This window comes from Protopterus annectens, chromosome 14.part0 (genome assembly GCF_019279795.1).
Source record: "Protopterus annectens isolate FY-2018-M chromosome 14.part0, PAN1.0, whole genome shotgun sequence".
Lineage (NCBI taxonomy): Eukaryota > Metazoa > Chordata > Ceratodontiformes > Protopteridae > Protopterus > Protopterus annectens.
Genome location: NC_056748.1, coordinates 280,964,756 through 280,981,178, shown reverse-complemented (window position 1 = coordinate 280,981,178; position 16,423 = coordinate 280,964,756). Strand labels below are relative to the sequence as shown.

At 41.1% G+C, this 16,423-nt stretch overlaps 1 protein-coding gene across 5 annotated transcripts in view; it reads left to right on the top strand.

The window, feature by feature from the left end:
- The window catches only part of GBF1 (golgi brefeldin A resistant guanine nucleotide exchange factor 1), a 4,751,435-nt gene that overhangs the window by 3,658,148 nt on the left and 1,076,864 nt on the right, over positions 1–16,423 (top strand). For all 5 annotated transcript variants that reach the window (XM_044055999.1, XM_044056000.1, XM_044055998.1 and 2 more), the window contains one exon: positions 15,033–15,097. In XM_044055999.1, coding sequence (XP_043911934.1) covers positions 15,033–15,097 — 65 coding nt within the window. The remainder of the gene's footprint in view (positions 1–15,032; positions 15,098–16,423) is intronic.

Here is a 16,423-nt window from a genome sequence, read left to right as displayed (position 1 = left end):
TCCATCATATGTGGTGATGATACCTGATACGAATTCATTATTTAACCCATCTACTTTCTTGTTTGTGACTTGTTGAGTTGCAACATCTTCAATTTTACCCAATACAGGGGCAAACCTTCCCTTCCTCCCATCACTGACTTCTTTGGAAACTCTATCAATGAGCTCTTCCGGTAGCCTCTATACAGGAACATGTTTCTCAGGTTTTTACATTCGTTACCATAACATGCATCATCAGAAGTCATTCTACACAAGCACAAATTGCCCTTTTATAACACTCCTTTTCTGGTGTGGGGTGCGAACTTGAGTAGTGCAGATAAGAATTAGAAAAGGTCTCTTTTCTATAAATTCTAGACTCAAAGCCATACTCAGTTTTAGATATGTTAACATCAAGGTATTTCAATTCATCAGTAGTGAATTTGTGAGTGAATTTTAAAAATTCTGTGGTACCATTTAGGTATTCCACAAAGCTACCAAATTCATCTTGAGTGCCTGCCCATAAGAAACACAAGTCGTCCAGAAATCTACCATACAACTTCCATAAACTACTATATTCTGAATTCAGTACAAACTTATTCTCCCAGAAGGACATTATAGTGTTAGCATAAGTGGGAGCACAGTGTGCCCCATCGCCACACCTTTAGTTTGTCGAAAATACTCGCCCTGAAAGAATATAAAATTATTCTTTAGGACAATCTCCATTAATAACAATACAGTTCTGAACTCATTGTGCCCTAGTACTTTGGATTCAAGTAGCATTTCTTGAACCATTCAAGGCCTACATCATGGGGTATACTTGTAAATAAGTCAATCACATCCAAGGTACCAAAACCTTTTGTTTCATTTGCAAGTGATTCATTTAGTTTTCCTAAGAAATGCCACGAATCTTTTAAAATAACATTGTTGTCACAAACAAGCTTTTTATCTTCTGGTCAATGTACTTGGCCAAAGGTGCAGTGACCGAACCTTCGGCTGACACTATCACTCTCAAAGGTGGGTCACTTTCATCTTTATGCACCTTTGGTATCCCAAATATGGAGGGTATTCTCGGTTTGTCTACATGCAAATATTTAAAAGTACTCATGTCAATAACTCCATCCATTAATAAGTCATTTAAAATAACATAAATTCGCTTTGTAGGCAATATTAATTTCATTCAAGGATATTCTGGTGTATTTGGTATTATCATTTAATATGTCAAACATTTTGCTCTCATAATTAATGGCATCCATAAGCACAACCCCCCCGCCCTTATCGGGCTTCATAATTCTTATATTCTTGTTCTCACTTAATGATTTCAAAGTTTTCAACTCTGGGTCTGTTAAATTAGACTGCACTTTGTGACAACTCAGAATTTTCCTAAGCTCGTGTTCCAAGCTCAATTCAAAGTTTCTTAGCTGAGGGTGTGTTGGGGGATTAAAGGTGCTCTTACGTCGCAATTCTACATTGTTCATGTTGACACCATTTCCTTTAAAATAAGGAAGGTTTGCCCCTGTATTGGGTAAAATTGAAGATGTTGCAACTCAACAAGTCACAAACAAGAAAGTAGATGGGTTAAATAATGAATTCGTATCAGGTATCATCACCACATATGATGGACAAGCTGGTGTGATCAAAAGAATTTTTGACAAAGAGTGGATTAACTTTTCTAAAGTTTCTGACTTAAATCACATTTTCCAGGGTGAAATAAAACATATTTATAGGAAAGGGAACACCCTGAAGGATATTTTTGAAAGAGGTAGTAAAGGGAATTCAAGGTTAGCAGGTACAAACAAAAAAGCTGGTGTATTTAAATGTGGTGCTTGTAATTATTGTTCTTATTTGATTACTGGGGATACCATTACTTTACCTGCCAGAAATAACAAAATTTTAACTTTAAAAACTTTTGCAAATTGTAACACAAAAGGGATTATTTATGTTGGGTTATGTAAAAATGTAATGCTTTTACATTGGCAAGAGTGAAAGAAAGGTTAAGCAGAGAATTTATGAGCACACCTATGATATTCAGATAAAATGTGAAACAAATTCTCTGTACAAACACACAAAAACTTGTCCTGAAGCTGAATTTCAGTTTTTATATTAGAGGTTGTGCCAAAGGACCCCAGGGCGTATGTGGGAGACTTTAGTTGAATACAGGGAATTATACTGGCAAGTGGTGTTGGAGGCCAGTAAATTCCTGGTTTAAATGACATGATCTCACTTGCCCCTGTATTAAAAATGAGATCAGCAAAATTGTGACTTTAATGTGTAATAATCCTCCTTGTCAGTAGAGGGCAGTAACTCAATGCATTTCTATGTACAATGATTGTTTTCACTGATTGTTTTTACTGGCTGTTTTTTAAAATTTGGATGAGTATATAAAAGCAGTTAACTGAATGTATTAGTGTAATCTGATGAAGTTGTGGACGAAAACGTATGGTGATTTGATTCAGCGTTATTTTTTCGAGTGAACTGTTCGGCTTAATAAATTTGTTTGCCTACCTAGCAGTGGTTCAGGGTGCTTTGTTTCTGCTTACTGTTTTAACCTAGCTGATGCTAAAAATTAGATTTTAAATTCCTCTTTGGATAGAGATTTAGTTTTTGGTTCCTCTGCTGCAGAGGTGATCAAAAATTTTGGTGAAAGGAATAAGCTGTTCCATGGAATCTCTCAAGATTTTTCATCCCTCCTTTTCCAAATTGTCTAAGGGATTCTCTCACTCCTCATCCAGTTTTGGCAAAAGCAGAATTAACAGTCTTCAGTAAAGTACAGGTAAACAGACGTTTAAGAAGAAATGGGGAGGGGTTTCCAAGAAGAATTCTGCAAACTCACAAAACCAAGTACAGTATAATAAGACTGTGTTCCCTCCTCCCACCTTGGCAGCTCCTTTTTTCTTCCAGAAAACCCGAATATCCACTTTTCTCTTTGGCGACAGTTTCAGACAAATAGGTTATGAAGATTACTCATCAAGGCTACATATGACAGTGGGGAGAAATTCCTCCTTTTTAGGGGTAATTCCTTATCCTCCAGACCACACACACTCATTTCCACATGTCCATCATCACATACTGTCCCAGGGGGTGAGAGAACCAGTTCACCCTTCCCAGGTGGAGAAGGGATTTTATTCAAGGATGTTCTTAGTGCCAAAGAAAGAAAATGCTTGGAGACCTATTCTAGATCTTTCTTTCCAAAACCTGTTTGTAATAGTGCCCAAATTCAAAATGTTCTCTTCACAACCTTTTACCACTTCTTCCTCTTTCAAGTTTTGTGCTAACGCTAGACTTAAAAAATGCTTACTGTATCCCTGTTTGTCAAAACTTTAAATGTTTCATAACATTTTGTGTCTCTGTGAAGTCCAAAGCGGGTGGTAAACTACATCTAAGGCTAAGTTCTCTGCCTTACCCTTTGGACTATCCACTGCACCAAGAGCGTTCACAAAGTGTTTCCCTCCAGTTATAGCTCATTGCATGCCACAGTGTATCCACTCTTTTCCATACTTAGGTGACTTGATTATCTTTGCAGAGTCTTTTTCAAAATGTCAGGAATCTCAATCTTGAGTGAGAGATGTCCTACACAGGCTGGGATTCAAAAGAATATTCAAAAGCCTGTCTTGATTCCTTCACACAGGATTGTGTTCATAAGATTTTAACTAGACACCTCAGTTCAAATAGTTTTTCTTTCACAAGAAACATTAGATCTATATATAGACCAGTTTCTAAGTGTTATACTAACTGTGAGGGAATACCTCAGGATTTTGGGTGTCATGGCTTCTATGATTCTCCTGATGCCCCTGGCAAGACTCCAAATGAAAAAGTTACAGTGGTATCTGAAGTCTGTTTTGTGCCAGTACCAGTAGCCTTTGTCTTTTCAAATCTTAGTGCTGGGAGTTGACAGAAGAGAAATCATTTGATGGAGACAACTACATATCCTTTAATCCAGGTCTCCCATTCTCCCTACCTACTTCAAAGCAGTCAGTCACCACAGATGCTTTGGACTTTGCTTGGGGACCAGTTTCAGGAGGGATAAAAGTGCAGGATATGTGGGACACCAAGGACAGAAGCAAGGATGTAATTATCAGAGAGATGCTTGCTCTGATCAAGGTTCTTAACTCTGTGAATCATTTTTGGTCCCTGGGCCCCCTCTTCAAGTTGTTACAGACAATGCCACCATCGTGTTACGTCAACAGGCAGTGGGGAACCTGATTGTACCTCCTTTGCAGACTAGCCATGTTAGCTTTGGGTGCTGTGTCACAGCACAATCATACTCTACAGGCATCCTACATTCTGTCAGAGCTGAATTGTGTGGTAGACAAGCTGAGCAAGACCAGGGCAGACCCTCATGAATGGAAAGTAGATTGGGGGGTGTTCCAAGATTTCATCCATCTGTGGAGAGCTCCTCAAGTAAACCTCTTTGTCTATTCTTTGAGCAATCATCTGGCAAGGTTCTGTCCAAGGACTCCTTGCAAGAATGCCTGGAAGACAGATGCCTTTTATTTTCTTTGGACAGGAATGCTCCTGTATACTTTTCCACTTTTTCCTCTAACAGCCAGGGTTCTTTTGACAATTCAGAATGAATCTCCCAAGATCTTTCTGGTTATTCCCTTCTGACCTAGGCAACTGCAGTTCTCCCTTCTTTTGGAAATGGCCAGGAGCAGTTACCACAAGCTTCCTTACAGGACTGGATCTTGCCACTTCACAGAGGTGTTTGATGCACCCCATCATCAATCAACTTGAATTAACTGCCTGGACATTAGAGTCTTAATTCCTTTTAGGCACCTGTTTACTGAAGATGTGCATCAGTTTCTAATGGAGGCAAGAAAGCCTGTTACTAGAAAATTGTACATTAGTAAGTAGAAGAGGTTTTCTAGCTGATGCCAACAACATAACGAGCACCCAATCAGGGCCAGTTGTTCTCTAGTTTTACAATATTTGTGCAAGTTACTATCCTGTGGCCTTTCTAATTCCTGTGAGTTAATTGTTCGGCCATTTTAGCATGTCTGCTCTTGGATCCTCCTCTTTCAATGCAGTCTCATGTCAGTGTTTTTGAGACTGGCTTTGCACAAGAGGCCTGTAAGTAAATCAGTAGCTCCTCCTTGGCTACTTAATTTTGTATAAGAAAAGGTAATACTTGCTGCCTTTGAACCAGCTGACATGGCTGAATTGGGGCTGTTAACATGGAAAACAGTTTTATTGATTCCTCTGACCTCTGCAAGAAGAGTATCCGAGTTGCAAGCTGGTTATGGTGAGTTAACCCTATCTCATTTTTTTCACAGGGACAAGGTTATTTTGAGAACTAATCCTTCTTTATGTCTAAAGTGGTATCTCAGTTTACTTTAAACCAAACTGTCCATCTCCCAGTTTTCTTTCATGGACCTAAAATGAGGAAGAAAAGGTACTTCATACCTTGGGTGTCCACAGACAACTTGGGTGCTATCTTGACAGAACTAAATCTTTCAGATCTTTGGATCATTTGTTCATATCTTGTGAAGGTAAGAAGGGATAACCTGTGTCAAAACAGACTATTTCTAAATGGTTGACTAAGGCTATGTATTACCTTTTGTTAAACTCTCCATAACAGAGCTATTCCAGGCAGGGCCTTGGCCTCATCTATGATTTTTTTTTTTGAAAAGGGTTGGATTCTATAAGGATTCTAGAAGCTACGACTTGTTCCTCTGTACATACTTTTGCAAAACACTGTAAGCTTGATTCCTTCTCCAGGTCCCGGTCTGGTCTTGCTAGAACTATTCTCTAGGGGCTCCTGGACTCTTTCCTTCCTCCTCCCAAATGTAGTAAGCTTGGGTAATCTACCTGTATAGCTAAGGCTACTGCAGCAGTGATCAGTATGATGAACATAATATAGTTGTGAGTAAACATACCATAACAGTAGATGTTCGAATGATCAGTGCTGCAGTAGCTGCTCTCTGTTTCCACCACCTTGTTTTTTGGTGTGTGTGTTTTTTTATGCCAGGGTATGGACATTTATTTTTTTATTGTTCCAAGCTCTGCCCATTTAGGGCTCACCCTCCCTCTCTTTCCTTCTCTCCCTCATGTCAGGGAAGCTCTGTAGGGCTTGGTATCCAGACATGTCTTTTAGTAAGGTCAGCTCAAGCTGCCTTACAGTATGAGCTTGCGGAAGGTGCCCTGAAGTTTTTGAAGCTGGCTAGGGCTACTACAGCAGTGATCATTTGAACATCTACTGTTATGGTAAGTTTACTCACACAACTGTACTTTCCTCAGTCTTTCAAGGTACCTGTCCCAGTAATTCCATATTTAGGTAAACATTTTGATCTGATGTTAACTCGGTTTTTCAGTGGATGGGTCTTTGAATCCATCATCATATATAATTTCAGCCACTGAAGACTTTGTATCCAAAGCTCAGGCTCCTCTCCCTACCCATAATCCCTTCCTGTCCCCAACATTACCTCAGATCCTGTTTACTGCTCGTTCAATACAGAAGTGGTCCTCTGTGCTCAGGTTCTTCTCAGCGAAGTGACTTATCCAAGGAAAATCAAAGAGGCTAAGAAGTGTTCCCGTAACTGCTTCTTCTCTTTGGCTTTTTAGTGATTTACCTTTGCTAACTAGTTTTTCCTTCCTCTTAAATAGTTTTTGTAGTAGTCTGTCCTTACCTGGTAAAAAAAAAAAACATTTACTTGCCTTTTGCTTTTTGTGTCATTGGTGCTCTTTTCTGAGTGACATTAGTGGGTTTGTAGTTTTAGGAATTTTTATTCCTTTCTGTGGGAGTTTACAGACCTTTTAAATGCTTAGGGTAGCCTTTTAGTACTATTGTTGTGTTTGCTACTATTTTTGTAGTTTGAATTTTTTCTCTAGAGGATGGCTCAGAAACCCTCCAGTTTCAAGTAATGTGTGGCCTATGGCTACAAGATCCGTAATTCGGATGTGCATTCAAAGTGTATTTGTTGTCTTGGTAAAGCTCCTCTTAGTGAAGACTGTTCCATTTGCACTGCTTTTGCCAGAGGGCTATTACCGAACATTGGAACAATTTGGTTTTTACTGGACTTCTGCCAGACCCAATAGGAGACTTGTTCCAACCACTGTTATCTTCTGCTTCTGGATCCACCCCATTGACCAGGAAACCTTCAGACTCAGACATACATAAGGTGGAGAAACGTAGTGAAAAATCCAAGGAAAGTCAGAGGCTAAGGAGTGTTCCTGTAACTGCTCCTTGTCTTTGGCTGCTTCTTTGGCTCTGGCTTCCAAGACCATTGGATAAGACATCTCTATCAGATCTAATTGTTATTGGAACTCGTACTCCACCTGTGACAAAGCCAAGATTTTCCCTGAAGTAAGTCTCTCATAGATTGTGCTCTTCCTTCCTGCAAGAAAGGCTAGTGCATTACTCCTCCAGACCTCCTTCCACCTCCTCAAACATCAGATCAGTCTGATCTACCAAAAACCTTGCAGCAGTAGACGTGGTTAGGATGATAAGGAGGTTGCTCAGGACCCAAATGCAGTTGGGGGCTCTCCTTACTCTGACCCCTGTGGGACCCATGAGCTTCGATCTTTCCCTTCTTGCTGTGGTCACTCCTACCTTGATCCCCTTCTGGGTTCAGGACCAGTGGATCAGAGTTTCTGCCAAGAATTGTCCTTGCTGGATCTGAAGACTTGATTAGCATCACTGATTCAGAAGGATCTCAGAGCCGAAACATTGGGGCTGGATCTGGGGGTAGGGGATCAATTCAAAAGTTGTCGGAACCATCCCTTTCTCTTGGAGGTTCGTTGATAGATGGCTCAGCTTTGGCATTGGATTTTGAGCCTAGCTGAATTGGGTACTGGAACCAGTCTGGATTGGATGCTTTGTCTCCATCCGGGGTGGTTTTGGGCTCCCACTTGGCTTTGGCTTTTAAGGCCGTCAAGAGAGTGCTCTCTGTTCCTGGTGAGCAGACTTCTCTTACTCACTTTTCTCCATTCATTCCCCATTGGAAGTCCTTGGGTCCTAATCCTGCTTTTCTACCCCATTGGAACAGCCAGTTTCATTGAACCTCAAGATGGTCCATATCCAGGACTCCCATTCATCATCCATTTCCTTGTCGATTCATCCCAGCACAGAGGCTCTTTAAAGGCATACATAAAAGATGAGGCAGCTGGACTCTCCCCACAAGAGTCACTAACTGAAGGCACTAATTCTAATGAAGGGTAGAGAATCACCCAGATCACTACTTGAGGATATTTAATTCAGAGAGATTCTCAAAGTTTTGAGACAGAAAGGCTGGTCCTCTGATGTCCTCTCCTGGGAGGATCAGTGTTTTTCAAGGTCACCTGGTCCAGTCCAGCTCACCTACTTTTTGGATGGTCCCTCCTAGGGACAAGATGGTTGACTTGATCTCAAAGTGTTCTTGGAGGGAACTGGATCTGGTTGAATCTATTCTGTGGAAGCCAGATATATTTTGTAGTCTCACCTAAAGATCACCCACATTGGAGCAAGGGTCCAGCAGTTGATTCTGTGATGGTGACAACAGCGGAGCAGCAGCCTTGAAAAAGAATTGGCTGAGGAGAGCTCCTCTTTCCGTCCTGCCTAACAGGGAGTCTAAGACATTGAACAAGTTTGGGAAGTGGGTCAGCAGCCTTCACACTGTGAGGGCACTGGACTACCTGGCATATGTGACAAAATTTCAGAGTGGTTTGACAAAGGAACTTCCCAAATCTCTCTCAGGGTCCATATCCACAGAAAACAAAAAAAGTGTAGACTTCCACCTGGCCACCCTACAGTTCCTTTCCAGTGTGTTGATGCGTTGGATCTCCAGTGCAACCCAAGGGTGCTTTGAGAGGCACAGGTACAAGCATTACTGGAAGGACACATGGTTGGAAATGAGTGCGTGACTTTTCTGAGCATTCAAGATCCCTTTTATGAATGCCCCTCTGAGTGGTTCATCTCTTTTCATGAACATGCTCTGTAGGAGTGAGCAAGTTGGGAAAACCCATTCTGCCACAGGAATATGTTTTTCTATGCCCAACAGTCTTTTTGTCTCAAGAAGTCCCAAAAGTTGTCTCTGAACACTCCTAGAGATAGTGTGTGTGTGGGGGGGTTAATTGTGTACATTGCCCCTGTGGCACAGGAGGTCTGCAGTATCAAGGCTTCCTGGGTCCTTTCTCCAAGAGACCTTACCACTCCTGAATTATTGCCCAACTGCTGCTCTTTGGAGGCAGTTGTGGGGTGCTTGTCTCTGTATCCCAGTGCCTGAATATCCATCTCCGAAGATATGTTGGTACAAAAGGTTATAACTTGAAGCTATTCTTTTGCATTTCTTGTTTCCCTCCGCTCCCATCAAAAAAGCTTCCCAGTGTTCCACCCTTCCAAAGAAAAGCAGCAGTTCTAAAAAGACAAAGAGCTGCTGGACAAGTGAATCATCCAGGAGGTTCCACCAGGCCAGTGTGGATCCGGAACTTGCTTAAAATTCTTTTGGGTGCCAGAAAAGAACAGGGACCTCAGGCCAATATTGGACCTCCATCATCTCAGTCACTATGTCAGACAAATGATATTCCAAATGGTTATGGTTCACTCTACCCTCCCCTTATTGTGGAAGGACTATTGAATGTGCTTTCTAGACCTTAAGGATGTGTAATACCGTGTTGTGATGGACAATTGACCCAGAAGGTTTCTCCACTTCCATGTTGGAGCTAGGCATTTTCAGTTCAGGGCTTTGCCCTTTGGTCTCACCGTAGCCCCCCCACATATGTTTATCAGGGGTATGGCTGTTATCACAACTCATCTCAGACTGCAAGGGTTCTTAATGTTCCTGTACCTAGATGACTGGCTCATTTCTGCTCCTACAGGAATCTTCTCATCCATGCCAGGGAGTCATAGCTCCACCTTTGCTCTCAGTTGGGTATCACAGTGCATTTAGACAAATCTAAATTTCTCCTAAGCCAGACAATATAGTTTATAGGTGCTGACCAGGATACAACATGTCAGACAACGAGACTTCCAGAGAACAGATTGACTACCATACACAGTCCAGCATCATAGGTCCTTTCCCACCGGGAGCCAGCTGTGAAATTGACTCTTCAGCTACTGGAATTTATGAATGCCTCCATTATCTTGGTTCCCAGTGACTTTCCGAATCTGACTAACAGACATTTGCAGGACACATATATGATGGTGGCTCAAGTCTCTCAAAGTATCCCCAGGGCTGCCCATTTGTTCCTCCTCCTGGCAAAGCCATGACCATGGACCCATCCCAGCTGGGATGGAGAGGGGCACTACATGGGAAAGACTATCTGAGATGCATGGTCCTGCTCCAAGGCCAGTCTTAACATCAGTGTTTTGGAGATGAGGGCAGTCATCCTGGTATTGCAAGCCTTTCAGGATGTCCTTCCTGTAGGAGTGATATCCAGTCAGAGCCGCAATATGTAGAGTCTTGTAGATCAACAAACAAGAGAGGATCACATTCCTTTCCATTAAGTCGAGAAGCGATGAGAGTGTGGCAATGGGTGACATCTTCCTATTGCTTTCTTGTAGCAATGCATATCTCAGGGAAATCCTTGGCAGACAGGTTGAGCAGGTATGTCCTTTTACCTCACGAGTGATCCCTCAATCCAACAGTGGCAGAGCAAATCTTCTGTCACTGGGGTCAACCCCGCTGTGATCTGTTTGCTTCCCCCCACACCACCACAACAAGAAATACAGCAGCTATTTTTCCCTGTTCCCCCAGTAGGGGGAGCACTGAGGGACACTGTGGCGTACATTTGGACCCCCCAGACTCTTGTATGCCTTTCTTCTTACCCCTCTCATCCTAACCTTTTGCATAAAGCATCAAAGGGGAAGATCACAGTCATCCTCATTGCCCATTTCTGGCATTGACAGGTCAGGTTTCACTTCTTACCTCATTTGGTACACCTCCTTTGGGTATTGGACACCAATCTAGATCTTCTCTCTTACCTATCTGGAATGCCTCATGTGGACATTCAGGCCTTCAAGGTAACTGCTTGGTTTCTCCACTTCCAATGATGGCTAGTCAGTCCAGGCTTTCTTCCCTAGAAATCTACATTCTTATGTCATCCCAAAGACCATCTACCAGGAAGATTTACTAAAGCAGATGGAGAAATGTATACTGTCTGGGTGTCTCAGCAGAATTTGGATCCTTTTTCAGTTCCTCTTCCAGCTGTTTTAGACTTTCTGTCTTCCCTTTTTGACAGCAGGGCCAGCTACTGTACTTTAAAAGTCTAGCTAGTTGCCATTTCAAATTTTCATAATGGGAAAATCAATTGTCTTGTCACCTCTCCTAGGCTATCGTAGGCCTTCTTAAGAGGCACTTTCCTTCTGAAGCCCACCTTAAGGATTCCACTCCTCAGTGGGACATTGCCATTATAACTGAACTCCCATGCAGCCAAGGTGCACATCACATTTCTGTCTTGATTTTTTTGAACAGTTAGTGTTATGGTAAGTTTTCTTGCCAACTGTACTTTTCACTAAAATGATTCAACCCTCAAATACACAGTTGTTTCGTAAAAGTGATTGCAATTTATTTGCCTATGACCTAGTAAATGACTGGTGTGTTGTAGCAGTTTACAAAGTCTTCTATGGGGCATACTTACAGTAGGGAGTAAACATCGGTTTTCATTTTTGTGTACTAACTGCAGTATGACCATACTTCTACTGTAGCTACAGTCGTATATTACTTACTAGGCTTATTTGGTGCATTTGTGTTGTGGAGAATGATCAGTGTTGTACCTTCAGATATTTGGAAACCGCAGTGAGAATCTTGATTTAGACATTAATGTAAGTTAAAAAAATATTTATATATATATATATATATATATATATATATGTGTGTGTGTGTGTGTGTGTGTGTGTGTGTACATATATATATGTAGGCTTGTAAAGGCCCCAGGACCTTTAGCCTAGTAAACACCTATGAACCTACAATAATTTCCATGAAGTCTTATTTTACTTGAGAAATTCCGCATAGGGGTAGGTCTGCCTCTGCTGTTTAGCTGTTGCCTCATCCATTTAAAGCATTTACATTGAAATGTAAGAGCGATAGACAGTAAACATTTCTGATGATATATATATAATTTTTTTTTTTTTTTTGCTAGTGGATGCTTTAGACTGCAAATCTTGTTTGGATGGAATAATATACATTATATTCCCTTGAGCAGAATAACCCAGGTGGAGGTACTAGATCTATCTTCAAGTAAAGCCAGCCCATCATTTTTCTTGAAGCAGTAGACTCTTGGAGAGGAATCTCCAAGCCTTAGCTGTAAAAAAAAAATAAATAAATAAATGCTTTTTGCTACTTTATTAGTTGAACAGAGAATATTGGAAGGAATTGCATTACATTATGATGTTATTTTTTTTTCTTGTGGCTAAAAAGAACTCTTACTGTGAATAGTGTATGTGATGTTCTATATCCTTAAGGCAGTGAATGCCCTACAGTCTGGTGTGAGGCCCACTCGGGAGGTATGCAAGCATTTTCATCAAAGTGAATAAATGAGTTCTTTGCCAGTTTGAAGACATTGCACATTTTTGTTTAACTGTATTACTTTGACACACTCCAATACTATTGCCATTTTTGGCACAGCTGTCCAAAGAGAGCATTTACAAAATAAGTAGCTTTGCCTTCCTTTAGAATGTGTGCTAGTATTCTGCAAATTTGACTGCTTGACAGGATGTTCTGACAGCAGAATGTAATGCTAAGAATCCTCAGAAAATGTACTTAATTGTTGGAGTGATATTAAGCAGGCTAATGGAAATGGATGTAGGGTCACAGTACACCCCTCTGCTCATTCAGGTTTTGCATTGTGAAGGGCATGCTGAAAGTCCACGTGAAAATGTGGGGATACATAGCACAAAGTTCAGTCCAGAGATGCTGGTGTCATAGTTTTGTTGCAACGCGTATTTGCATGGCAGTTTTGTGAATTATCTGTTCATATCTGGTTGCCACAGAGGGAGGCTGGTAGAAGCTGTTCAATCCAAAGTTGTCGGAATGGATGATGGTAATGTGAGGAGTACAGGAAGTTGGACATTAAGGTTCCAGTATTATCAAGGGACAGCTGGAAGGGAAAAAGCTGAAGTGGATGTGGTATTGGGGAGAGATTGTGACATCTGTAAGGGAGGACAGCTTCAAAGCAGGCTTGAAGAAGTTTCAGAAAGGGGTTGGTAAAAGCTTGAAATATTTTGCCTGAATCAGTGATACAGTGCAAAACATTAGAAAGGTTCCAGGACTCCTGAAACCGTAAGTAAAGCCTATGAGACAACTGTAAAAGTTCTCTAGTTGGCAAAACTGTTGCAGGCTTGATAAGCCTTGTATCCTTTTCCCTGTAACACATGCTTATGTTCATATTTCTGATTTGTAGTAACTTATTACCATATTGTATGTTTTTGATAGCAGTCCCCACTCACTCACTCACTCACTCACTCACTCACTCACTCACTCACTCACTCACTCACTCACTCACTCTCTTGTTTTCTTTGTCTGAGACTGTTCTTTTTTTAAGTAAGGTTGGTATTCATTTTAAATCCTAACCGTTATTGCAGTGCTATTCCCTCAGCTGCATTTTACATAAGCAAAATTCATCCATAACACGTTGTATATGGCACAAAGCACAGTTCAGGATATCTGTTTTAAGTGTATAGGCAGCTAAACAGCATGCATCAGTCTGCATTAACTAGTTTAGGTAGTATTTTCTGAAGTGATGCAAATTAAACTGTGTTTTAGAGAAGATTTACATTATGTAAAGGAAAATAAGTATAATTTATTTTTAGTTTTTACAATCAGGTGAAAAATGTGTAAACAGTTCCTGTATTTATCATAACAAATCAGAAATAGTTGATGTAGTAAACCTAACTCCTTTGCTAACGCCATCATACTTGTTTTGGGTAGCAGGTCAGACCACTGTATAATTTCAGTATTTCCACTATGGGTTTAGTGGCCTTATTCACTATAACGAGACTGAAAAAATGCAGCTCATTATACCACAGTCGGTACTTGCTGCTGTTTGTTATCATTTACCTTTTCGCAGGATAAACCTGTTGCCACACTTGGATGTAAATTGTCCAGTCTAAGACACCTCTTAGCACTGATTGCTAATACTGACGGTAAAGTGATTGCCAAATTGGGTGCAGTAAATAATGTTCATTTTATGCTTTCTACCAGTTTGATAGGAAGAGAGAGACTTCTGATTTCATTATAGTGGTTAGTTTAAGTGGCTATTTTTATAAAGTGTGACTGGCTTCTATCACAGTATAGGACATACACAAGCATTGTTCCAGGAGCGCAGTCTGCAAAATGAAATCCAAAGCAGAATTTTAAAGCAGTGCACATATATATCGAGTTGTTTAGAAATCTAAAGAGAGAGCTTATGTCTGAAACACACAAAGGATGAATCCCTGACTGTGATATCCTGGTGACTTGTATTTGATTAATGGTATGTTCGCTGGAGGAGGTGGGCTGGGAGAATGAGTAGCAGTTCTCTGCTCATCCATCATAGGAGAGGGAAGCAGCTCTGGCATGTCACTTGAGTGATAGCTTATGAGAGCAGTAGGTGTTATACCTGTGAATACGAGCTTAATGAGCCCACACCGCAGAGCTGTGTTCCACAGATTCCAGGAATATCCATGTTTTGCTGTGTGCGTGCTTCCTTAGCAAGCAGCAATGTGTGGAGCTCACAGGAACTACTGAGGGGCTTCCTGCATGGGGTTGAGTGGGTAGGCTGCTTTGCTGTAAATGAAAGCTGGCACAATACCTAGAACCTGACTCTTGACAAACAGAGAATGATTGGGCAGATTAGGCTCCCCCACGAGTGAATGGATTATAGGACCCTCGCCTAGCTAGGAGATACCTCACCCCTGATGAAATAAAGTATCTGTTCAGGTACATGTACTGGAGTTGCCAGGCAGGTCAAGTTGAGGTAGAGGATTGAGGTAAAGCAGAAACGAAGAAAAAGGGGTTCTGAAGAGTGGCAGCAACATTTTACCATTGTAATGATTACTGCTCTACACGATCAACAAAAAGATGTACCTGAAATATCCTGAATGCTTTGCAGGATGTGTAACTTATTGAAAGAATGATAGCATAGCTGTATATTTTTTTTCTGTGCAGGTAGAAGATTTTGTGGAGCCAAGTGGGAAGATATCTCTGCAACGAGAAGAGATTCCATCAAATAGGTAAGTTGTAAAGCACAATATCACTGACTTTTCTAGCAAGATGACCTGTACATTTTATTTGGCAGTATGTGTGTGTCCCAGCACAGATACTTTGTCATTAAAACTAATGCAACATCTACTGACATGCCTTATGGGTTGAGATAGTGAGGATAAAACAAGGCAGCTTAAAATTGTCCCTTTTATTATTGACAGAATATGACAAAATTGTTCCCTTTCTTTCTGTATTTTGATGCTTTCATGCAAACAATCTCTTCTGTCAGTAAAATTCCAAAATATTTTCCCATAGTCTTTTTAAAACTGTAGAATAGTTATGACTTCATCTAAGAATTCACATGGACACAAATGGGGGAAGTTCCAGTCTGTAAAACTAGCAACTTCTGTTAGATTAACATGCAGAATACCAAAAAACTACTTTGGGATTGAGGCGTTGAGCAACCACCATAAATCTTCCCTCTTCTGGGGAAGGGGTTGAGGAAGAAGAACAAAGTGCCCTTTGCTTTCAAGTGCATCCTCCAACTTTATTTGGGGGAATAACACCTTTCAAAGTGGGTTAGGCAGTATAGCAGTTTTGAGGAGGTGGACTTCAGTATGACAGTGTTCTGGACTTGGGGAAGTATATACAAAGTGGCACTACATGCATCCATTGTGAGAATTACATAGCCTGCATTTCCCTAGTTCTGTTCAGTATAAGGTGATTACCTTTTCTTTTCCACAGATTTGAGCATACTATAACTTTACATTTCTGTAGTCCTGTACAGTATAAGGTGTTTCTTTGGTTTCCACAGATTTGAGCATACCCTGAACTTTGTCTTCTTACTTGATGTTACTGTTAGTGATTTGGTGGAACCTGGCACTTGGTCAGACCACACTATTGGTTGTTTCATTGTCATTCAACTCTGACTAGAGCCATCAGACCTGGTTGTATGCTTTAAGAATCTTGGTCTGACCCCCCCCCCCCCCTGACATTTTGATCCCAGTTTTGCAGGCCAGCTTAATGATTGTTGCGCCAGTAGTCCAGATGAGCTGGTGGAGGTTTGCAATGAGCCTTTTACCTCACTCTTTTAGCGCCAAGCTGTGTATAGTCATTCCACTCTGTTCTGCGTGAACCATCCTCCTGCACTGAGCACTGAGGAAGGCTTATTATTGCCGAAAATGGTCTGCTTATTTGGTGCATTTATACACCAATTGCTGGAGCTGCCACAATAAATAGTTTATTTCACCTTTTGGTGCCAGATGTTTTTGTGTTTGACTGTTTTGGTATGGTCCGTGCACCTGTCATACATGCGGATCTCTGTGCGGAATTGCTTCTTGTAATCTCACCTGTGA